A 24,891-nucleotide genomic window follows, 5' to 3' on the forward strand; every position below is an offset into this window, starting at 1 on the left:
GCTGTCAATATGCCTATTAAACTACAAAATAAGAGCAATGCAATACGGTTTTCAGAATAGATTGGGTTGGGAGGGCTCAACAAAGAAACTACAACAAAATTTAGCTAAACTTTTTGGAATTCAGACACAGTCATTCCAAAACAATATTCTGCAGTTATACTTTTTAAACTGTCATGTGTTTACCGCAACGAACTATATCTACATTTTTTTTTTTTTTTTTACTAATCTTATAAAATATAGTTTAATACCCTTAAATTATTAGCATGTTTACATACATGGAAAATTAATATTGTTTTGCAATCCTGCTGGTCAATGTGCTTGTTCTGGAAATGGACTGAAAATATGAAGTGCAATGTAGCAAACCAGACTGAAACATTCGCTTTTTTTTTTTCTTTTATGGTCTAGCATTTTAGCAGTTTTTCTTAACAGAGATGAAAAATGTGATTTTTTTTTTTTGGACATAAGTTAACTTTATTTTCAGTTTAGCATACACACACACACGGATGCACACTTTTTTCTGTGAGACTTCTGTTCTCATTAGTAATGCTGCTGATGCATTCCCTCCTACTGCAATGGAGCCAATCATGAGTCATGTCATGCACTTGCCTAAAAATCACAAGTTTAAGGCTTTCCATATCACTGGTAGACTGAATGTAGAGAACTGAGCCAAGGCTCCTTAAAATTCAAGATTTCTCCAAAAGTCAATGGGAATTTTACTTGAAGAAAGGATGAAGTGTTGAACCAAATTACCTACAATTAATCATTGGAACAAGCTGCCACATGTAAAAGCTACAAAAAGGCATCTTGCTGAAAATGTTGTAAAGTTCTGCTGACTTCTAGACCGAAATTTTTCTGTGCATGAATGTAAATACTGTTGAGAGGCATGTTTGAAATGCTTGTTAGTACCTATACCTTAATTTTTCAGTATTTTAAATGAGTAGTAACAAGAATGTTTCCCAAACACAAAGCTATAGTATAAACCAAATATCTGCCTGAAATTTCAAGGTCAACTGCACAAGTATATCTGTTATTATTTGAGAAACACTTCATACAGAAGAAAACTAAAAGTTCCCATCGTCTTGCTGGCTTCTGCAAGCCTGCTTAAATTCTGTAAGAACACAAACCAGACAAGGCGCTAATGTTTATATGAGGCATCTAAGTGGGGAAAGGACCTGAACGTACATCAAACATCACATTTTATTCACAGAACACCACTACTGATGCTGGTTTTAAAAGAAAATGAGAACTTGTTATTAGGGACAAGCCATATTTAACTTATCTAACTGCAGAATGAAAGGAGTGGGATGAAATAGCTCTCCTCTACAAAAAGCTGGTGAGAACATACAGTTACGGAGATACACTGACGGGCAGAGCAAACTAGATGCTGCTTCCAACTCCATAAATATATCAGCCCCAGTTTCACAGAATTCTGGTTTGAATTTTGGTTTTATTTCTGAATGGATGATGCGTTGTTTCTGAAAATAAATGACATGCTGCTAATTACTAGTTGAACAACACAGTCATACTCCATCCTTACTATGGCTCATCAAGGCACTTGCCTTGTTCACTGTGGGACTTTCTTAGTTTCCCTGTTAACTTCAGTCAACTCTATATTTTAAAACAAACAACAAAAAAGATGTTTAGAAAGGGCTAAGAAGCCCTTTTTGCTGTGGACTGCCAGTAACACTTGCTGAAAATGGCTCCTAGCTACTATGATTACTGGGGCAAAAAAGGAGAAGTTTACCCCCTATCACTTGATATCAGAACTACTGCTTTGATGGTGCTCTTCCAACAGATATTCTGCTTCAGCAGGCAGAAACGATGGGGACACTTGATCATCCTGACACTTCTATTCTCACAGCCATGTTCCACAGACACACAAAGATGCACAGCCACAGATGTCCATGTTTCACTCACAATTTTATTCATAAAAAACAGATGCAGTAAATTGTGCGTTCTCTTCCTGACAGAAAAACTATGAAAAGGAGTATTCAAGGTTAGTATAAGAAAAGTATTAAAGATGCAACAATGCGACAGCAGGAATTATGAGCAGACCGTTCAGGCTGACCCTCAGCTCTGGCATCATGCCACCTGCACCAGCAGGTGCCAACAGTGGCTATGGAAAAGTGTCTTTTGTCAACACATCCCCCAGTTTCATCACTCCGCAGGCTTTGCTTTCATCCCACTACCTCAATCTTCATTTATTCCACTGGAAGGGAGACAGCGAGCAACTGTGAGCCACCCTCCTGCCCAGGGCACTCAGGCCTCGTGCAGGCCTCTCACTGCCCTGTGCCTCCTTCTCCTGTCCCAGGCCCAAGCCCTGGACCCAAACCCCAGGCCCAAACCCCCAGCCCCTCCACTCTGCCTTAGGGCCAAGCAGGTCCCCACCACTCCTCCAGCTGGAACACCACAGCCCAGGCTTGCACACAATATTCAAGACCCTGGCATGCCATGCTGATGGTAGTGATGCTTTCAAATAATTTTCTTTATTTTAACTACTACTATCCCAGAGCTTTGGGGTTGGCTGCTGCTTGTTAAACTAATGTTTCCACACGATGACTTCTGGTAACCCAGAACCTGTTGCTGACAGGAGACGGACACAACTCATTTCATTACCAGCTGAAAAACGAGGGCTGTTTTACTTCAGGATCAGCATTTACATTTCTTTCTTGAATCTCAGCTGCCGTTTGAAATTCAAATCTTTCCCCAAATAAATTATCAGCAGGTGTTCCTCACCTACATCACATTTGAAATCTTCTTTTACCAATGAAAATTGTCTTGCTATAAATTTATTTTCAACCACAAACAAAATCAATACCATTATTACAAGAGCACTTTGCCATGACTTTTATTTTTAAAATACAGGCATCGCTAATGCAGTGAAATTCATAAAATAAAATGACCATCAAAGCACAATTGTATCAACGACCAACCATCACAAACACACTTCCCCCCCCCCCCCCCAAACGAGCTTTCCAAGGCAGAAGAAAGGCAAACCAGAAGAAAGGAGCCACAAATTCACAGGGATAACATGGACGCAACTTCTAGCTGCACGTAAGCAATAACCCTCATATGCTCTCATCAAAATCAAAGGAAATACATACCATAGCAATAGAAATTTCTATAGAATAGAATGTTGATTCACCACCAGAACAGAGTTTCTTTAGTCAGTAACATTTACAAAAACAAATCAGTGGCAAACATTATTCTAGCTCAACAGAAGAAGTTGGAGAACTTGGCACCCGGAGCTGAGGCTTATTGCCAAGACACCTGAAATCTGGTAAAAAAGGTACAACAGCAGCTCCTTTTAGGTACAATGGAATACATCCTAAGTAGATTTAAGGCTCAATAGTGTTCCCGTGAAGGACGAGATCTTTCTAATATTCTCATAAAGGCTTTTACATGAGTCAAGTGAAGAACATCTAAGTAACAGCAAAATTGAATTTAAAATTCAAATTCAAATTTAAGATTGAATTAAAAAAAAAAAGCAACACATGCCAGAGGTCAACGTAAAGCACAGCCAGCAAAGGAAAATAATTAATTGGATCCCAAGATACCGAATATCAGAAAATATGGTCTCCTAAAGTCCTGAGTTGAAAAATTAAAAATCTTAAAACTAATTTTATTATATTATGTAATTATATTTATTAGATTTCTTAGTGTTTTACGTCATCTTCATACGCCAATATGAAGTGTGGCCTGGAAAACATTTAAGTAGCCAGTATTATGGAGAAAGCAGTTTTGGATAAAGGTCTTTCACCGATAGCCAGCGTTGACTGTTTTGGCTTTGGTTGTTTTAGCATATGCTTGGTGCTCATCTGACTCTAGCCACAAAGTGGTCCCCAAAGCCCTTGAAATGAAGAAAAAGCTGCCACTGGAACCTTGCCATTATATGACTGTTTACAAGCCTTAAGGACGTATAGTTGCACAATAATCATTACAAAAACTGGAGTGTCCACAATCCACCTGGTTATACTGAAACTCTCTGATGAAGATCCTGTTTACCTTGTGAGGGCACAGGTTAAAAAGAGATCCATCAGTTCCTGACCCAGTAATTCATTACTCTCAGCATACGAAGCTCTCTTTTTCCCCTTTTTTCAATAAAACTTTCTACTAATTTCCTTACTATTCTAAACCCTGCAAAAACCTTGTAGAAGCCATTTAAGGCACTGCTGCCTTCAGCTGTCTCCCACAGCCCTTTTCTGGCTGCTGAACCCCACTCAGCGTGGGTACGAGAGCACATGAGGGCTTGGCGGCCACACCAGCGCACTGGATGTCATAGCCCTGCCCCTGAAACGTGGCTCTGCTCGGAGCTGCCAGCCTGACCTGGGAGCGCCAAGGTAAAAGGAGGCGAGGCACAGGCGTGTTTCGTTCTGCTGCCTCTGCTGCTGCAACTGGAACCATTTAAACCATGGCCGGTTTAGTCAGTGAGCATGAATCAGAGGTTTAAATGGCACGTGGTACTGAAAGGGATCTACAGGAATCTCAGCAGGAAAGACGAGAGAATGCATCTTCCAAAATGACACAAACGCCTTGTATTTGACAGCTGGCGTTTAAGCGCAGATGTGAGCACAGACGTACAGTAACACAACGGTATTAATACAAAGTACTCAGCCAGAGGTCACCCGCTGCCATGCCCCAGAGCCACGGAGAGGCTCATCCAGCAGCTCTCCTGCCTCAGTCTGCACATCCTGGCCTTGTGCCCCCCACAACAGCACAGCTCACGAGAACCTGTGCGCTGCCATCACTCCGGGAGCCTTAACAGCCTGTGGGTTCAGCAGGCGTCTTTCATAGGTCAGAACGAGTCTGCCTGATCGCTGGAAATACCACTTGTCCATTTGCAATTATAAATTCAAATGTCACGCAAGAACAGCTTTTAAATAATACATGCACAAGCATAAATATCACTTGAGAGACACATTCAAGGACCAGAAACTTTCACTGCATACAGACATCTGAAGACTTCCCTAACTGAAGTGTATGAAATTCAAAGCACTTGTATGTTTTGCTAGGAACACATTGCACTTTCTCCCAGGGAGCACTCGATCATACTTCCCCAAGGCACTATCCAATTTTTCACGAAAATATTTCATAAAACAGACCTCTTCCATGATGAAAAGAATTTGTGCTTATTCAAATAATTTACAAAAGAAGAGAAACAAGCCAACAGGCATATGCATTTCAGTTAAAGAAAACAAATACCGAAAAAGCAGTATCACCAAGATGCAGAAACACCCTCACGTGATTAATGCTGACATCTCTGAGCTTCCTCTTCACAAAAAACTTTGTGTTTTGTCACTTTTTCTGATATTGCTGATTGTAAAATTTAGATTACAAGCTTTGAGGCCCGAGTGAATATCATATGCAAAACGTACAACTTTTTTGCCTGGTAATGACTGCATTTATAGAAGCTGCATTTCGATCAGAATCGCCTTCGCTTTGCTCAAATCGAGTCACAGGGTGATTAACAGTAAAATGAAAAGCCTGTAGCACTTCTATCACCTTCTTCTCAAGAGGGTTATGTTTGGCAGGAGTCAGCATAAGACTGTGATAAAATCCCAAAATCTCCAGGCATTTTTACTGCCTGAAATTGCTTTTCCCAGCCTCCTGTCAGCACAGCTGACAGCACTAAGGTTTCCTTATATTCGACCTATCCTTCACAGTACTTTCACAGTACTTTTTACACAGTACAGACAAAGGAAAAGTCCACAGAAATCATATATGTTAAAGGGAGATTAGATTTTGTTGATGTTTTCTTGAGGTTGTGCTGGGGAACAGAGCCATTAACAGCTTCTCCTCCACTCACGTACTGTTCCTTTAGCACTTAAAGCTTGTTGAGCTCACATCATATTTTCTGGAAGGATTTTCCTAACATCAGATGGAGAAAGGAGTCATGCCATTTAAGCTTGACTAGAAAAATCTGTGAGTAGGAAGCTACCTTAAATATCCTTCTGAATCGCTTTCATCCCACTGATCTACAATAATGACATAGTCCATTGTTAACAATTAAAAACACTTAATGACTGCAGAGATCTACATATGAATTCAGTATCAACTAAAAAAAAATAAACACGTATAGGATAAATGGGAAAAAAAACAGATTTTACTTTAACTTGGTATTTGGTTTAGCAAAAATCACACAGTCTTTGGAAAATGCCGTCTTTAAGCAACATTCCAGACAGTCTGCAAGCGACAAGAAAATGCTACCTCCAGGATGCTTCCTTTTCTGGAAAGGCCTAAAAATTAATCATCACCTAGATAACAAAGCGATGCCAGGTTTCGCCAGTCAAGTGACACGCAAAATATTTTACCTAATTCAGTGAATTTGTTGAACGATGTAGACCCTGCACTTAAAACAGCACAAAGAGAAAGGGCAAGGGTACAGGGGGCAGTAAGTCAAAGGCTTAAACCGATCCTTCTGGTGACAGTGACAGCAGAACTGAAAGCCCTGCAGAAGAGGCGATCCTAGAGGCTAGCTGAGGAGGCTGCTGCCACCTCCGCTGACTGGCCTCCCCCGGCACCCATGGCCTGATGAACCTCTGGCACGTCCCCTTGGCAGGGCCAGCTCCAGGACTGAGCCAGACCTTTGGTTAAGGCGCATTCGCAGCAGCTCGGACGTTGGCGTACAGAGCCTCAACACTCCAGCAGCAGCACAAAACAATCCATATGGTTATTTGCTGGGCTACCGCCGCCATACGGAAAGATGAAACAGTTCCATGCTGAAAACCAGCTTTGGGAGAGCAGAAACCCTGATGCATTTCCCAGCAACTTGATACCCTGTTGCAGCAACTATCTGTTGTTTATATTTCAGCTCCATTTGTCATGCACAGGATAAGAAGCTAATGAAATTGCAAATTGTTATATCGACCCACTTTTTCTCAATAGCCAATTTCTAATACTGACTAGTAAGTTACTTTACTAAAAAAAAAAAAAAAAAAAAAAAAAAAAGACATTTTTATTAATTTTGGAGAGGATAAAAACTGAGCATCACTACAGATATTCAGTTGCCAAACACTAATAACATAAAAATATTTGTAAAAATGAAATAAATGCTATTTTCAAAAGTCTTCGTAAAATGTACCTGGGAAAGGTGGCTCAGTAAAGCAGAACACAACTTTTCAACAAAGGATGCACAAAGATTTTGCATAAAAATAAGCCTGGTATGAGACCTCATGCTTTACCAAGTACAATCACAAGATGGGTTTGTAAGTGGAAAAAAAAATCTTCCTATAAGAAAAACAGTAATTAAACATTTAAAAGACAGCCTTGTGCTTTTCATTACTACAGTTGTTTTTCCCTTTAAAGACTATTTTGAAGAGGAATTCACTCAGCTATTCCAGAAAAGAAGGAAGCAAATAGTAGTTGGAGAAGAAAATAATACTTTTCTGGTAGCATTTTTTCTGCCATTACAGGATTTATTTTTTTTTTCCTTTTCCTTAGGCTGGAGACATGAGTTTCTAAACACAGTAACACAGTTGACCTTTACCTTGCCTCCTACAAGCAGAAGTATTCCAGAGAAACCTAACGGCACAAAAGAAATCCACGCATGTTTGTTTTGCTTACCTATTAGATGTCTCTCTTCACTTTAACCTTTTTATTTACTATTTTACATATAAGTAGCTGTTAGCTCCCCCCCCCCTTTTTTTTTTTTTAAGGAACCTAAAGCTTTAGCAATTACCTTATTACCTATAATATCAGTAATGGTGCGATCAGATCTATTTATTTGGTTAGCATTATGTGATCTTATTACTTGCAACTTTATACCTCATGAAGAACTTTAGGCACATGAAACTGGGATAACATACTCTTAAAACATTTTTGTGTATGAGATGCCAGCTTTAGAAGTCCCATTCCTTAATCAGATTTTCATACAACATCATGGAACCTTATACAGATTGAAAATTAAAAGTGACAGATTGAGTGACTGAAATTTCTGTTGGACTTTTTTTTTTATCCATCGAAACGTCTGCCTTTATCATTTTTGGAAGAGAAGTCAGCACCAGCTGGAATCCTCAGATAGCATTAGTAAAACAATAACAAACCTCCCTTAAAAAAAAAAAAAATAAATACATTATGAGTTTAGAAAGCACTTTTGAAAAATGAAACACTAAACTTAAAAATTCGCATGACTAACCACTGGGTCAAATCCCATCACCTTGAAAGCAGCAATAGGAAATGCGGTATTTAACTCTGTTGAAGATGTTTAATTTGACACTTTCCAGGAAAGTAGGAGACTCAGGTTTACAGACAACAGAATGAATTCTGATTTTAGAGAAAGTGAAATAGTGAAATTCAGGCTACCAACAAGCAAATTAGTGCTCTTCCACCAATGTTATGTTGATGGTTAAGGAAGAAAAAAAAAAAAAAAAAAAAGGTGAGGAGTATAGAAAACTAGGATTTGTGTGCAGGGCAGTGGACTTCGCAGTGGACTTCTGCTATATCTTCTCCCTTCAAAGCCTGCCTAAGGAAAAGAGAAATCTTCACTCCCTCCTGATAACTCAACAAGCTCAGCACGATGGTTGAAAGGGATGTATTGCTAACTCTGCCCTGTGGGGCAAGGGGCCAGCAGCTGGTGAGTAACCTTGTGCTGCAGCCTCTGCAGAGAGGAAGCCTCCCGGCCTGGCCTCCCGCTTGCAGGCAGTAAAGCTCCGAGTTGATGTGTGTCAACTCTGTTGAGGTTTTACAAGCAGGGTTCGACTAAGGCACTACCGATATGAATGAGTTAGCTTGTGTATTTCTACATGTTTGTAGTTACAGTACCATGCTAAATAGATATTCTACTGCCTTCAAGACGTGTTTCTTGTTTTTAATAAAAGGTTTGTCCAACTTCAAGGATTTTCTAGAGCCTTTCTTGAATTTCTGGAGGTCACACAGAAACCCGTTACCAGGACTGCCAACAAAACCAGAAGCAGGAAGCACCCAGCTCTGGAGCACAGCTGTAGAACTATGTTATCAGTATGGCACCAGCCGCGTGAGCTGGGAGAGATGAGATATTTCACTGTTCCTTGACTAAGTCTTGCACACTGAGAACCTAACTAAGCAGGAAACAATACAGATAATCACAGAACTAAACAAATCCAAGTCTTGTTTGAGAGAAGAAACAGGCTTACACAACCTTCTGGAGCAGCCCAAAATAATCCTTGGAAATAAACGGCAACTTTTCAAAAGAAGGCGACAGGCCCGTTCCCATAGATGTGGAGGAATACGAGGTCCACAGAAGGAGAGCTACTCATTTTTCCATAATAGGTCAGGGCTAATTGTCAGCAACAGCTCAGCTTAGCCAGAGGAATGTTTCAAGATGTATTTCAATCTGCTTTAAAGGTTGTGCAATGTTAGGAACCAGCATACAAATACTTAAGACAGAAAGCAAACGGCTTTGAGTTTGGGATTTTAAATAGTCAACTTGTAAGTCCTTCATGAGTTCCTTTGTAAGGTGATCGGAGCCCAGAGGAACTTTCACAGAGAACAGAGTGTAACAGCAGGGAACTAAAGCCAAGGCTGGGTTTGATATACATAATACTACTTTATTCCATTGTTTCAACTTTCTTACACGTTTAAAAATGTACAGGGGTTCAGAACCACCTCAACAAAACAGAGTACATAATTAAGGGAGATCTAGAGTCAAACCACAGGTGTGCAAACGTGGCTAGCTTCTGGTACAAAAAGTAATAGGCACGGTCTTTACATATGCATTTTGGTGAAAGAAGGAATAATAGTGCAGTGTTAAAAGGCACCAATAATCAATAATTGGGCCTTCTTTAAAAGCCAATAACCATCTAAGAAAATTACATTTGGTTCAAAATAATAATTTAAATATTTTATTGATTGGCATGCATCTGAACCCCTGGCAGTTTATTACACAAACCTAACGTGCGCCCTTGCAAAATAAAAAAGTTTCAATCAGTGGACCTGAAAGTCAGTTCACTACAAAAGGAAATACTGAAGCTCTTTGCCTGTATTTAATACTAGACTGTCTTGTTCACCTTCTCCAAAAGCACTTGTCCAACAAACATCGATTCAACAACTGCACAGAAGTAGTTCTCTTAAAATGAGTATTTTTTTTTTTAATCCTGTAGCATTGACCTATTCCATGTGCTATGAAAACATTAGGCACAGACCACAATTTACATTTTCTCTAAAAAAATTTTTGATAAAAAAGAATACAGTATGTGCAAGCTAGGTTCACACAAAGGATTGACAGCTACAACAGTAAGCTATTCAGACTTCCCAAATAAAAGGTTCTGTTATTTATTTTTAATTTTCTAAGCAGAATAGCACACTGCTGTGTGTGATTATCATATTTGCATTAGGATTATCTGTGTAGCCAATAAAGAAAAAGCTTTAGTACACCCTAAAGGACACTACATCAATACTGTGTGCTAATTTAACAGGACTGAGAGAATGAAAGACTGAAAAAGTCATTGTACACGGGCAGCTGCAGATACTCAGCTGGCCAGGAAAGGGTATTGCTTTCTCCAGGAAGAGTGATTTGAAACTCATTTTACCTTGTAGGTGTCCTCAAACTGAAGCACTGCAACTTGATGGAATTTAGAGATGCACAGAATGGAGGGAAAATAGTTAAATAGTTAAATAAATAAATAAATAAATAAATAAATAACAGGGGAAATGAGGGCAAGGGTCTGTGAAAGTTGTACCAGAATGTGCCATTTTATCCAAAAGCATCATGCCCGGTGTAGGTTTTATGCGTTGCGGACTGTTTGTAAAACTGAAAATTGTACAAGATCTGAGCAGAGACAGAGCTGGTTATTAATCTGCAACATCTACTGTAAGTCCTCAGGAATATAATTTACAGATAGCCACTTACTGTGTAGTTGATTGTTGCCTCTTAAATATATTTAAATTCAGAAGGCTACAGTATATTCTGACACAAAGATAGTAAGACAACTTTTCTACAAGGGCAAAAATGTAAGGTAGTAACTAACTTATTTATTTTATGAGGAACCTCCTTTGATGTGGTAGGTATAACATGCCCTTTGGAAGATTTTAGTTCTGACTTTCTTCATCACCTCTGTTGAACGGCTCTCCTCACAATTGCACAAGAGCTATATGCAAAGTTCAGTGACCCCTCTTAGAACAGCTTTTCTCTTTTCCAAAAGCACTTTTAAACTCAGCTCTAACAGCATAGCACACTAATCACGTAAACATTCCTCTTCTGGTAAGTTCCCAGATACAGCAAATACTATCAAAACTCCGTGTTTGACGACACACACCAGTTCTCTTTAAATGGAGCAGGAATTAGCCCGTTTCCTTGGTTTAGGGTCCCGTACATCCCTGTCTTTTAAACACATACAAGATGAACATATTGTCTCTGACAGTCTCCGCAGTCCCAGCCTGAAGACACTGTTGGAGAGGCTATAGATCACACAGTTGCAGAAACTATTGCTTATAGCAAGCCACGTTGTTAAGAAGGAAAGTGCTGGGTTTTCCAACACCCTAGAGCTCTCCAGCAGAAAGTATATGATATAAGGGAGCCACAGCATGTAGAACACGCTGGTTATCCGAAACAACACCATGGCATAGCGGCGGTCAGGGCTGTGCCCAGTCTCCCCAGCAGCATCCACTTCGTGGCTAGGAAATCGAGCTCTCCGATCATTGATCTCTTTGGTGTGCTGCCGGCAGATTTTAAAGATGTGGAAATATGTGAAACAAATGACAAAGGCAGCGGGAGCGTACAGTAAGCACACAATAAAGCCAGTAAAATAGGCATTAGTTAGCCAGGAGGTAGCACACCATTCAAAAATATCTCCATGGTAACCAGGTTTTCCCCAACCAAAAAAGGAAGGCAAGAAGATCAGACAAGAGTATATCCAGATCAAAATGATGCAGATTCTCAAGCGACAAGGTGTGACCAGTTGGTTATAGGAGAGAGGCTTTGTTATAGCGAGATAGCGATCCACACTGATGCAAGCAAGACACGCCATAGACACGCTTTTTAGCACAGAGATGATATATCCGAAAACTTGACAGGTCAAGGACTCGTGGACACCTGTTGAATAGTGAAGCAGTGACAAGGTAGGAACCAAGCAGCTAACTCCAACAAGAAGATCAGCGTAGGCCATGGTCTGGATAAAATAGCTGGTGGTATAATGGTGCAGAAGTGGAGCACAGTGGAAAACAAATATCACAGTTAAGTTACCCGCAATAATTAAAAAAGTTAGCAAGATAATAACAACCGTCTCAAGGATACAGATGTCAACTGCATTGTAGTGACCAAATCCAAGAGGGCAGGAGAGGTGCTCAGATATGTTCGTAACACTACTGCTCAGATTCAGAGTCCTCCATTCAATCCATCGGGACTGGTTCATGTTTTGTGATTAGGGAACACTGCGCTCTGAGTGTTAGCGAGCAGATGACATGCTTAACAGCAGCTAAGCTCTGCTTCAGCGTCTCACGATCTCTCTGTAGACACTGCCAGTGCTTACATTTGAGAGGGTTCTACAGTTCCAGAGCTGTTGATGCCTCCTCAGCATCAGTGCATCACCTCTGGCACACCTTAGCTTTAAGGAAAGAAAGTAAGAAAGAAAAAAAGAGAGAAAGAAAAGAAAGGAAAGAAGGAAAGGAAAACAAACAAACAAACAAACAAAAAAAAAAAAGCAAAGAAAAAAAAGCCAGAAAGAGAAAGGCCACTGATCAGCTCCTCCAGTGCTCTTGAGCAATCTTTACAAACACAAGGCACTTCTAAAACAAACAGGTACCGTGAAATACGGAAATAAAAACTGAAGAGCCACCTTCATTTCCCAGGGTATGACAGGGAAATCTGTTTATTTTCCTGAGAAAGTCATTTACTTTGGAATACAGGGGGGTGAGGGGAAGGAAAGGAAGGAGGAATCTTGGTACAGCTCAGGTTTCCTGGTCCAGCGGTTGCTGGAGGCAATCTTTTTAATGTCTCAATTTAAATCACAGAGTGACTTGAGAGTAAATGAAAAAGTTCATCATCTAATGCTGTCTGTTCTGGCTCTGTTCAGGAGATGGTACTCTGTCTCCATGCTATTCATTAGAAAGGTAAAGGAAAACACTTTTGTCAAGGTTAATTCCAATAGACTCACCACTGTTTGGGTATGAATAATGAATTTTATTTGGAGGGAGACAGGTGAGGGACAAGGCAGATGTGTCCTCTGACTCCCAAGAAAGAAAACATACAGCTCACATACAATGAGGAAGATCGTGTCTACTCATTTAAAAATCCAAAGGGTTTAAGAATAGAATTTGGAGACTTGTGTCAATATTCATAATTCCTTTAAACAGTTATAGTCCATTACAATTATTAATGCCAGGAGCATAATTCAAGGTCCCCACAGACAAAATAAATCCTCTTGAATTTAATTTCAGCAATGGCAATTTAAAATAATCATCTTTAGAAACTCTGCTGTATCTGCTAGAGTGGGTCGGCACACAGGAGTTTATAGCTATATCCATGATATTGCTCACCTCTGTAGCAACACCTGAATCATTTCACAAACCCCCACACTACACGAACAGAAACTTCCATCTGCATTCTGCTGTGAGGCTAATGAAATGCTGATTTGACTAGAAAAGCTGCCATTGTTTACTACTCCATTATTCTGTTATTCTGCTGCTTCTTCTAGGTAGTTTTAGAATTGCTAGATTTATTAGATGACCGGCATAATAACAATTGTGTAAACAAAATTGTTCTTCTAATTGCAGGACATTACCTTGCTCATTTTATTCGCAGTTGTGGAGAAAGCAAACATTACAAGAAAGCATCTTCTGCGTTCAGTTTAAAGTAAATGCTTGATTAGTTCAGGAATCATTAGGCAGGTAATTAATAGCATACAATCTTGCTTTTTGAAAGGCCCCTAGCAGGTTAAAACCATCTTTAATCCTGGAGTTCCTGAGACCAGAAGACTGGCGGTGAGAATTAATGAATCCACATAAAATGATTTCCAAGGTCATTGAGATATTCCGCTGGCGTTCGCTTCAAGTCTCTGCAAAAGTACCGGAACCTCTCTGGAGCTTTCGGCAGTCCTTGCCGGGTCTTCGAGAGGAATTTCAGCTACCAGAAAAGAAAAATCGTCTTCGATTCCCTTGCAGCAGCTCGACGGCAAGCTCGCTTTCCCGGAGTTCGCCTCCCGCCGCGCACCGCCACGCCGCGCGCCAAGTCCTTCGGCTTTTATCGGCTTTTATCACATCCCCCAACGGTTCCGGTCCTTCAGCCCTCCGGCTGCCGGCACGTCCCAGCCCGCCGCTCCCCGGCCCCGTGTGCGGGCAGCAGGACGAGCCCCCCCCGAGCGCATCCTCCTCGCCCTGCGCCGGGCGGCTGGGCAGGGCGCTGCGCTCCCCGCCGGGCGGCCGGGGCCGCTGCCGCCGCTCCCCTCCGGCCCCCCCCCGGCACCCGAGCTCCTGCTCCTGCTCCTCCTCCTCCTCCTCCACCACCTCCTCCTCCTCCTCCCAGCCGAGGAGCCGATGGCCGCGGCTGGGCGCCCCCCGCAGCGCGGCGGGGGAACGGCGGCGGGGTGCGGGACGCGGCCCTGGGGCTCCCGGCAGGGCGCCCCGAAAGCGGGCGGAGCTGTGGGGAAGGGGTCGCAGTAACGCCCCGCGGCAAGTGCAGAGCCCGCCGTCGAAGGACTGAAGAGAAGACAAAAAGCGCTCCGGTACCTCAAAATGGTGAACGGCTAGGACAAATTTGAGGACCACATTTACAGTCTGCATGTAGGGCTCTAAGCAAGACCTATCGGGAGCAGAGGTGGAGCAGGGAGCAGTTCTCCTTCCTCCTGTGCAGCAGCAGAACAAAGCACCACACACACCGAGGGCACAGGCAGGGCTTCTCCCTCCCCTCCTCAGGCCAGGCTGGGGTTAGCACTAGAGAAACAAAGGGCCTGTTAGAAAGAGACTCACTGGCAAGGCAGATGAGCAACGGCAAAGCCTAAAACTAAGCAGACCGCAGACATGACAATCCCAGTCCCTTGTGCTGGATATGGATTTGAGCAGTGCTAACTCCTGAGACTCCCCCATTACAGCCACCACTGCAACCGAGTCACCTTCGTGGGGTCACCCCCGGGTGATGGACAGCCCTGCAGCACCTGGTAAGGCACGCACAGGCCCGAGCTCTGACAACAAGCCCTCACATCAGCCAAATACTGCAGGTCTTGTACAAGAAGGCCGAGAGCTGCTCAGCAGGTAAGAGGGAACAGAAAAATCAATGGCAACCTCTGCTGGTTGGTTTTCGATGCAGGTAGAATGCTTGTTGCCTGAATTGTAATGAAAGGGACAGAGTGATTGAAGAGTAAGGACATCTCAATTCTTTCTTTACGACCAGAGTTCCTCTGCTACAGAAACAAAGGGCCTGCTGTGAGCTGCCAGCGGCTGCAGCACCCGCTGCTGCTCCTGGGGCAAACTGCAGCGGAGTGGCTGCACCAACCTGTACGGGATTTTACATGCATTTGGAGGCGAGTGAAAATTAAAGCACAAATCAGCTAGTCCTGGTGAGACTACCCGATTGCAGCCAGAAGTTTACAAGATTACTGGAACAGTTCATCAGAAGCAGCATGTTAAAAAGCTGTACAGAAAAAGTTTTCACTGGGGAAAGACACATCAGGGATGCTGGCACAGTTCTAAACAAAACGCGCTTCACAATTTCATTTGCATTTAAAGAAAAGGAAGTGAGAAAGAGTAGTTATAGTGGCAGAATCTAATAGGTGTCCCTAGGTAGGTATTTTGCATGCAGCATAAATCCCACAGATGGTGCTGTCCAGGAGGACGAAGCACTCTTCCTTCAAGCTGAATGGAAGCAGTGATTCCACATCTTCTTTGGGAATCATCTAGAAACAACAGAAGTTACCATCCAAAACAGGAGACTCACACCAAAGCACCCTGCTAAAAACAGAGGAGATGTGAAAGGAACTCGAGCTTCATGTCTGAAAAGAAAGAAAGCCTGTGATAGTTGTAGGGATGGGCATGGCCCTGCAAGGAAGCAAGGGAAAGCTCTGACAGAAACAGCCTGTCCAGAAGTTGACTTAGGAGCTCCGAGCAAGGAAGCAACCTATTTCTCATTTCTCTTATCTGAAAATGAATCCGAATATTGCCATTTTCCAAATCCTTCTCCCCCCTCTTCTTTTTTTTTTTTCATAAGAAAACAGGACTAATGCAAGCAGATCCTGCAATGCACAAAGCAACATCTCTCTCATTGCATCACTCATTTATCCTTTGAAGGCTTCCAAGACTCTGTTAAAATATTGGATTGTCAGCTGGACTAAATGGACTAAATTTCTCTAAAATCTTTTTTAAAGAAAGCCATTGATCAGAGCAGGGAGATGCAGCTGAGAGCATGGGATGCAGAACACAGCAGTTACTTCACAGCTCTCTACCAACTCCTTTTCTTTTGCCCAAGTCTTTGATATTTTCTTCCACCCACCTTCTTCTCAGCCTATAGAACAAAGGTGTCTCTTCAGGTTGCTTTTCTGTGTTGTGGTGGATCAGGAGAGAAAGCTGGGCATGCACGTTTGCAAGTATTGTGCAGCCCTTTGTGCTGTTAGTAAACATTTAATACCCCTGAAGTTTGTAGCTTCAGAACTAGCTACAAATGTTATTCATGTATTTAGTAAGTATTAAACAAATTCTTAAACTGCTACAATTTCCCTTAAAACATTACTACTTATGATCTCATGAATTTTCTGAATTTTACGTTAAAGAACATTTTTGTTCAGGAGAGGGTTCTCAGGATTATGCCATAGCTCCTAGGACAAATGGAACTCACTTCACATGTATTATTTGGAGTGACATATCCCACCAATCTTCCATGCCTCCAACAATATAAATAAAACACCCTGGAATAAGCTATCTATCAAGAAGTGAATTTTCTTCAGGGAATTGCTGTGAAGTGTAATGAATGGTGATAATTAACATTTGTCGAGAATTACACATAGCACCTGCTTGAAAAAACAGTGTTTAGGATTAATGCTGTGTAAGGATGCTATTTACTAACTGACCACATATGATTAAAAAAAGCCCTAAAATGAACAAAAAATGAAAATGGAAACATGAAAAAAGGTCTTAGGAATGGTATGAAAAGCAAAAAATTATAGAGGTGCCCACAGACAGGATCATGTGGCTGCCATTAAAACTAATCCAACTGTCCTTAAACCAGACATAGCTTTAAAAAAGTTCAGTGGCAAAAGCATGCAGACTCACTAAGCACCAGTGCTCCAGGCAGCCCGATGAAGAGCCCCGACTTTTCCTTTAACTCTTGCTTTTGATTACGTGACTCATGCTTAGTTAGCGGTTTGTGAAAGCATACTTACATTCTAAAAGAGCATGCTTTTCATTCCAAATCGTCCTTCTGCCTTTCAAGCACCATAACAAACCCATGTGCTGTGCAGCTATCCTAGCATAAAACAGTCTGTGTGTGTGGAAATACACTAGAGCAAACAAAATTGAATTAGCTATTAATTACATTGTGCTGCTTTCAAGAGACAATTAAAAGTTACACCTGTTAAATGTATCACAGGGCAAAAGATAGCAATTAAGAGAACTGTAAATAAAGAAACGATGAAACCTAGAGAATAGTCTGAATAGCACAGTATTACCCTTGTCCTATGGGAATCATTCCTCGTGTATTAAAATAATACTGATTTTTTTTAATAATACTGATTTTAATATCACATTCCTTTAAACTTTTTAGAGGCACATTTTGACCTAGCTGTGCTTTTACTAATACTTTTGTCTGTGTCAAGCCAGGCAGTACATCCTACAGATACGTTCATAACGGTATTCTAAAAATGTATCACAACTGTGCACCATGAGAGAGTATGTTCAAAAGGATTCCAGCTGTCTTCACAAAAGCATAAACTCGGTCAGTATTATAATTCCATTTCAGCATACCTATTAAAAAATCACAAACATTATGCTCACCTACTTTGTCTTTCCACATAACGCAAGACAAGTAGTTGTTTTAAACTACAGCATGACCTTTTAAAGGTGATTTTGATTTAAAATGAGTTCAAATGATGAATAATCATTTGCAGTGTTGATTAGGAAGCCAAGCTTTGAGGCTTGCCCAAAAGCAACTACTAAGATGTAAACACAAGGATCAAAACCATATATATGTGTCAGTCTTTCGGAATCACAAGTTTGGATGCAACAAAGAATAAAGTTGAAATACATGCACATATAACTTGCATTCTTCATTGCCTTTAAAAAAAAAAAAAAAGAAGAAAGAAAAATTGTGCCCAATATTAATTCTTGAAGTTCTTCCAAGAGCACCATCTCTGTTTTATCCCTGAAACATACCACTGAGCTCAATGCCAGTGCCACACATCTGCAAACTACTAATGTCCACCACTGCATGTGCTTCCGAATTCTTTTCCATCTCAGTACAATATTATTAACCTTCACAATGACAAACCCATCCTATAAAAGCTCCCAGCGCAACACTGTCAGCTTACTTTTAACAAAAATAGGTGTGTACACAGTATACGGGCTTAGAAGGATGGTGGAAAATACGCTGCATTAATGTGCTACGCATGATTACTGAGAATCTGTGCTGAAAGTTACAACGCACACTGCGTTTGCATGCATAATTTATTTTCTTCTCAAAAATAGTTTTAAATCCTTCAGAATTATCCGCTTCACTCCAGTTCTCTTTTCTAACTAATTGTTAACTGGCAGCTAGCATTGGGTGACGAATTCACAGATGCATGCCAGAAATGGCTTCAATTCCTCTTTTTATGGCCGCAGGCTATATTAAACGGTCCTGGTGCATTTTCCCAGAGCACCCAGCCTAATAAGAAGATGGGCTGGCTGGAAACGTGTGCCTAGTTACACAGACAATTCAGTTTTGATTTGCTTATACAATGGTCATGTTCCACCCTAAACTTTTCTTTTAACAGATTTTAAATAGAGCTTCCTCAAGGATAAAAGAGGCGGCTCTAGCTCAGAAAAACACTGCACAAACAGGACCATTAGGAGCAAAAATGACAGCTTTACCTGTTGGTATAGGCAAAATCAGTTAAGAGCTAAAAGATTCAGAATTTGTTTTAGTGCAAAATCTGCCGAGGAACACATGGTACCAATCCCAAATGTGGACTCACTGTTTCCCAAGAAGAAAAAGGTGAAAACCACCCAAGTAAATCTGTGATTTTTAGACAACTATCTTTAAACAATGTGCTACTCGGTATTACTATTCCACCAGTTTTGTGAAGAAATGGAAAAGAGGAGCATGGAAAGAATATGGCATAAAAACTATTTATAAACCGTAATGTGGTACGATTTCTTTTTATGGGTTTTAAGCTCAGCTTCATTTAGACTGAATTTTCCTCCCAGCTGGAACTGCTGAAGAGGTATCACTTAGAGACTCCACACTGCAAGAGAAATATCAGCACACACTTACATCAATACCACGCAGGAGAAAGGATCAGGAACAGTCCTACACCAAGAAGTCTGGAGGGAAAATTTAGCATACAATAGCATCTGAAGTAGACTCACAGATATGGAACCTGGCAGTGACAGATGTTTGAAAATGCCCCTGAAAGCAAGAATTACTGACCTATTTTTTCCTTCCAGAGTTAAAAGTTAGCTAATTCAAGTTTATAAAATCATCTCTCAGCTGGTAACTACATTACAAGTTTAATAACATCTAAATACATTCAACTTCCAGTATCTAGTGAATTTTGTCTTAAACTAGTTTGATTGTATTATATAATGAGGACGTTTATATATAAGTCTAGAAATTGGCACACACAAAATGTTATGTGAGCTGCGAAATTAGTTCTGATATTTTTTTTGAATAAAAATTGGCGTTATTTGCCATATTTGCAAAAGAAAAAAAATAAATTGAACACATACTTTGTCAGTACCGTTAATAGCTTAAATATCCCTTTAATAAAAAAAAACAGTAGCAGCAAACTGAAGAACAGAATTTTCCAATTCATGCACTCTGTGTACAGGCCTCTCTTGTTATTATGTCCAAGCAGAGACAATTCAATGAGTTTGCTTTTTAATGCATGTATTCCCCCTCTAAGATTTTCCAAGTATATTTTATCCCATTACCTCATAAAACTTACCACTTATATACATTTAAAAACAGAGGGCTTGTTTATAAATTGATTTTAGGTCTTGCAAAAAGTATTACAAATCTTTTCAGGTCCAAGTATCTGATAAATCTGTGCAGCCAAAAAAGGAATACGTGTATCTACATAAGCTTTGCTTCCATGAAACCTCAAAACAAAACAAAACAAAAAAAACGATACAATTTCTGTAGGTAAATTACTAAGTACTTCATATTCACTTCATTTTTAATTTTACCTTACATCTGCACATCAGATGTAGATGTCTTTAATACTAGCATTGAGACATCCCATGTGCACGCATGCCTTAACAACACTCACTGGGCAAATGATGTTGTGGATTGCTAAATCCCAGGCAAAAGACAGCATTTTTGAGAGAATCTAGAAATGTTTTTGGAAAGGACTCTATCAGGGAATACAGAGATCAAGTCTATAGATCAAGTTCAAGTCCAGCTTCTATCACTAATATTAAATTAACTATTAAACCTTTTCCCTTCTGCTCAAAATTGAGCTTTGAAGCTAAACATGAATCTCACAGGGTTTGAAGAGGTATCACATCACACAAGTGCCCCAGCTTGGTAGATAAATACACTGCGCGACATACTGGACTCCAACTAATTGACATTATGCCTGGGAAGGCCACGTGGGAAGAAATGGAAGCAGTGGGTGCTACCTGTTTTATTTGCATAGTATGCCAGTGGCAGTTATTTTTACATGGCCACTGGAATTAATTTGGCTTGAAAAGGCACACAGAATGTTTACTGAACACCCTTCTTCCCAACACGTCTCTTATGTTTGCTGCAAGAGCAAACTGAGCATAATTTGTCCTCATATTTTTAATGAAAGATAGATAAAGAATGACATGACAAAAATGGAGTTATTGGCTGCAAAACAATCTTCCAGTAAGAAAACAAACAAACAAACAGAAAGGACAGCTTTCAATAGAGTAAAGAAAAACACTCCCTATTTCAGCAGCAGTTGCTACATCTTATTTATAGCTATTCTATACAGTGAAATAAAGAGATTGGAAATTACTCAGTTACAGTACTGTAATACACTACATACAATGCATAAAAATAAAATCTCAGTGGTCATTTTCTACAAAAGAAGAGACTACACACAAATATCTGCATTATTTTTGATGCACAATTTATGAAAACAATCATTAGTCAAAAAACTCCATAAGAAATCAGATAAAGTAGATTAAAAAAAAAAAAAATTCAGCTCATGTTCTAACCAAAGTGCTCACAGGGGAAGAGCTTTGCTACATTCCCCTCCCCCCCCCCCCCAAAAGGTTATTTGTAAAACAAAGCAAAATAAAAAGTGAGGAAAAAATGGTTACATTCAAAAAGCTATATTTTATTGTTATGGCAACTGATGTGCTAAAAATAAAGAAATAAAGTTGTTATGGCAACTAGAATTTTAAAGGCAGTCAAAAGTAGAATAATCAAACATTCTCTTGGCTTAAAATGTAACGTCTATGACTCAATTTTCAGAACGAGCTTCAGAGACAAGTAGTGTTCCTTTTTTTGACTCTGCTTGGGAGACCACAATTAGCGCAGGTTTCAGATTGCTCTGCAGAGCACAAGGCAGGATGTGAAGGCAAACAGAAAATTGGGCTTTCTGAGTCCCCACACCTCGTGCTCCCTTCTTAATGCCCTGGCAGCCTTAGTGAGCCCTGCATCACACAGCAGCTCATTACCACCATAAACTGCGACTGGACACTATGTCAGCACAGCGATCAGAGAACAATATATAACTGAAAGTTACTCGATGGTTTTAAATCAAGCATTGAAAAGTTCAGGAACACCAGAAGTCCTCTGTCTGAGCAAGCAGAGTTTTGCCTCTTTATATAGATGGGATTATAGACATGGCTATAATTACAAGATAGTACTATACTTAAATTTCTGATACTTGGTTGACCATCTTTACAGGGCTCTTAGCTTACGCAAGGGCTTCGACAGTGCAGCAAAGGCACAGAGAACTCCCTCTCCGACAGCCAGCTCTTGACAGATGCCAAAATTGCCACTTCAATTAAAAAGTTAATAGAACCTTGCACTGTGAAACTTTTCAAGGCTCATAGCCAGATAAGCCTTAATTAATATTAAGCAAAGTATTTAACTGATGTTTCAGAGACTTACGATTTTGAAGAGTAACTTATAATAGAAATCCTTCCACTGGAACCACGCACGTAGCATTTGCTTGCGTTCTCCATGAGGGCTAACATTTTAGCACAGTACATGCCTTGCACTTCGTCTTCCCTGCTGTTCACCAAGGTTCCTAGTAGCATTACTCAACTCTTTTCTGACCCACATGAAAGCCTTGGCTCTGTCCACCAGAGCTTTCAATGTGCACAGGGTGCATGGCCAAGAATTCTGGTTTGGGCTAAAAGAATCGGATCAAATCCTGCACAGAAATCAAGAGCTGCACCTCGTAAATCAAGCAACGCATAAGGAAGTGCAGCAAGGGTAACAAATTTTTGTGCAGTTTTGCTTCCCCAACCTCCATATTAATCCACAAGATTAGGTGCACAGGAAACTCATTCCCTCTTAGGCATCCCACGAAGCTACAAGTATTTCTAAAGTGCAAATAACAATGCAGGAAAATACGTTAATTGCAGAAGCTCTTGACTTTGTCACAGATTCACCAAAGGAAACTCCACGTACTAGAGTCGCTATACATAAATTTTCATCAGCAAAGATAAACCTTAGACATAAGAATATCAAAGTTTAAATAAAAATTTCAGAAAGTGTTCTCTGTAATGCCTAGGCGCAAGGAGTCAGGCTGCATATTCTCAAGGCTTGCTGCTGACTCAACCAGTTACTGAAGACAGAAAACATGCTGTTCTGAGCTTTCTATGAAATTAGTTTCCTCATTGTATAATTTTCTAAAATTAATCAACTGCATGTTTGCCTGAAGTGCAAGTCTTTCAGTTCAAAGAAAATGTGCAGCAGTCCAAATATCATGCCACTTAACTGACAGCTACATTAATCCATCCGGAGGGCACATTTCTTTTTATATCAGATATAGCCATTCTGTACCAAACATATAATATATATAAGCATCCCAAAAGAATATTTATTCTAATATGTGCAGGCCCATTTTATCCCTAACGCATGTTTTTATATTTGTAATTTTCCATAAAAGAAGAATTTGAGAGCAAGTGATTTTCATAGAAAGGCAAAGGAAATGCTGCAAGGTGTGACAACAGAGACCAAAAGCAGTTTCTGAAATTACAGTTATGAGTTTTTGTTTTTGTTTTTGTTTTTGTTTGTTTGTTTTTTAAAAAAGGCAGCATCATTCCAAAAGGTGCCACTAATTCCTTTGCCATACAGGTAACAAGAAGTATAGCTCAAGTGCAATTTTCTATTAACCCACAGCTATCTGAAGGCTGCCAGGAGACAGCCCCTTGCTCCTCCTGCCCTGCCCCAGCTGCATGCTCCCATCTCAGCCCATACACCACAGCTACCCGCAGAGGCAGCCTCACTGCCCTGACAGGGAAATGTGGGGAAGGAAGTTTTCTAAATAAAAATCTACAAGCGACCATGATGCAACAGCCTTGTAACTGAAGTAGAAGAAACCTCTTCTGGCAAGCTGACAGCCTGGATAAGGCATAGTCTGAAACTGCACCCCCAAATGAGAAGCTTTAGTTTTAGATTCAGACTGTATATATTGTACTACCTGGTCAGAAAAAGGTTGTATTTTGACACAGGATCACTTCTGAGACCAGCTGGCCACACAAACATGGCTTTATCAAATATGGTATCTGATTAAAAGTGATACAGCTCCATATCACTAATATTCAATTGTCAGCTCGAAAAACATCTGATGAAAATTCACAACCAGAAAAAATTCTTAGCTGCCAAAATATTTGTGTATGTTCACAGAAACCTACATAAAAGATTACTAGGAAGAGTAAATGCACTAGCAGACAGCAATTGTCTCCTTTTAGTTAGTTTACCTCAGCAGCTGTGAATTTGGTACTGATAGGGAAATTACTCTTAATTGGTATGAGTATACTCATCACTACAAAGGGAAAACATTTATGGGATACAGGCAGTAAATAAGATCTATAGGTCTCTCATTGCCTTCCAAGTGATTGCTGTGAAATGTAGTTAATACTAGCTCATCCCCTTAGAAGAATATCACAGAAAAAGAAAAAATGAGTAGTGATAAAATCCCAAAGTACAATATAAAGAAGTCATACATAAGTTAAGCTTGAAATAGGTATCTGCATTCTCCCCTATATTAAATTCCAGTTGGAATTTAAATGTTGTGTTCATCACGTACGTATGCTTTAATTTTTCTACATGTGCATGTCAAGCCTTTTTTTGGTTGCTGCTGTTGTTACAATTTTAATGTTTGTGAACTGTCCACCGCTGTAGTAAAACGTGCTTTACTAAAGCATTGACCACCACTGTTAGCCTTGATAACAAAGGTATTTTAAGAGACTTCAAACTGTGGTTCCTAAAGAGAAATAGGGGCTACAAAGACAGGGAAGGGCCTAGAGGGGAAGACTTATGAGGAGTGGCTGAGGTCACTTGGCCTGTTCAGCCTGGAGAAGAGGAGGCTGAGGGGAGTCCTCATCGCAGCCTACAGCTTCCTCACGAGGGGGAGCAGGCGCTGATCTCTTCTCTTTAGTGACTGGTGATAGGACCCGAGGGAAAGGTGTCAATCTGCGACAGGGGAGGGTCAGGTTGGACATCAGGAAAAGGTTCTTCACTGAGTGAGTGGCTGTGCACTGGAACAGGCTCGCCAGGGACACAGTCACAGCACCAAGCCTGTCGGAGTTTAAGCAGCGTTTGGACTGTGCTCTTAGTAATATGGTCTGATTTTCTTGGGTAGACCT

General features: G+C 40.5%; 2 protein-coding genes across 11 annotated transcripts in view; both read right to left on the reverse strand.

Moving 5' to 3' along the window:
- Window positions 1–24,891, reverse strand: part of RABGAP1L (RAB GTPase activating protein 1 like) — a 248,568-nt gene that overhangs the window by 142,668 nt on the left and 81,009 nt on the right. The window lies entirely within an intron of this gene.
- On the reverse strand, window positions 9,506–14,314 carry GPR52 (G protein-coupled receptor 52). Its single transcript, XM_084526926.1, has 2 exons — window positions 13,695–14,314; window positions 9,506–12,518 (listed from the first exon to the last, which is right to left on the reverse strand). The coding sequence occupies exon 2, from the start codon at window positions 12,324–12,326 to the stop codon at window positions 11,241–11,243; it is 1,086 nt and encodes a 361-aa protein (XP_084383052.1). The 5' UTR covers window positions 12,327–12,518; window positions 13,695–14,314; the 3' UTR covers window positions 9,506–11,240.

Source organism: Aythya ferina, assembly GCF_964211825.1.
Source record: "Aythya ferina genome assembly, chromosome: 8".
Lineage (NCBI taxonomy): Eukaryota > Metazoa > Chordata > Aves > Anseriformes > Anatidae > Aythya > Aythya ferina.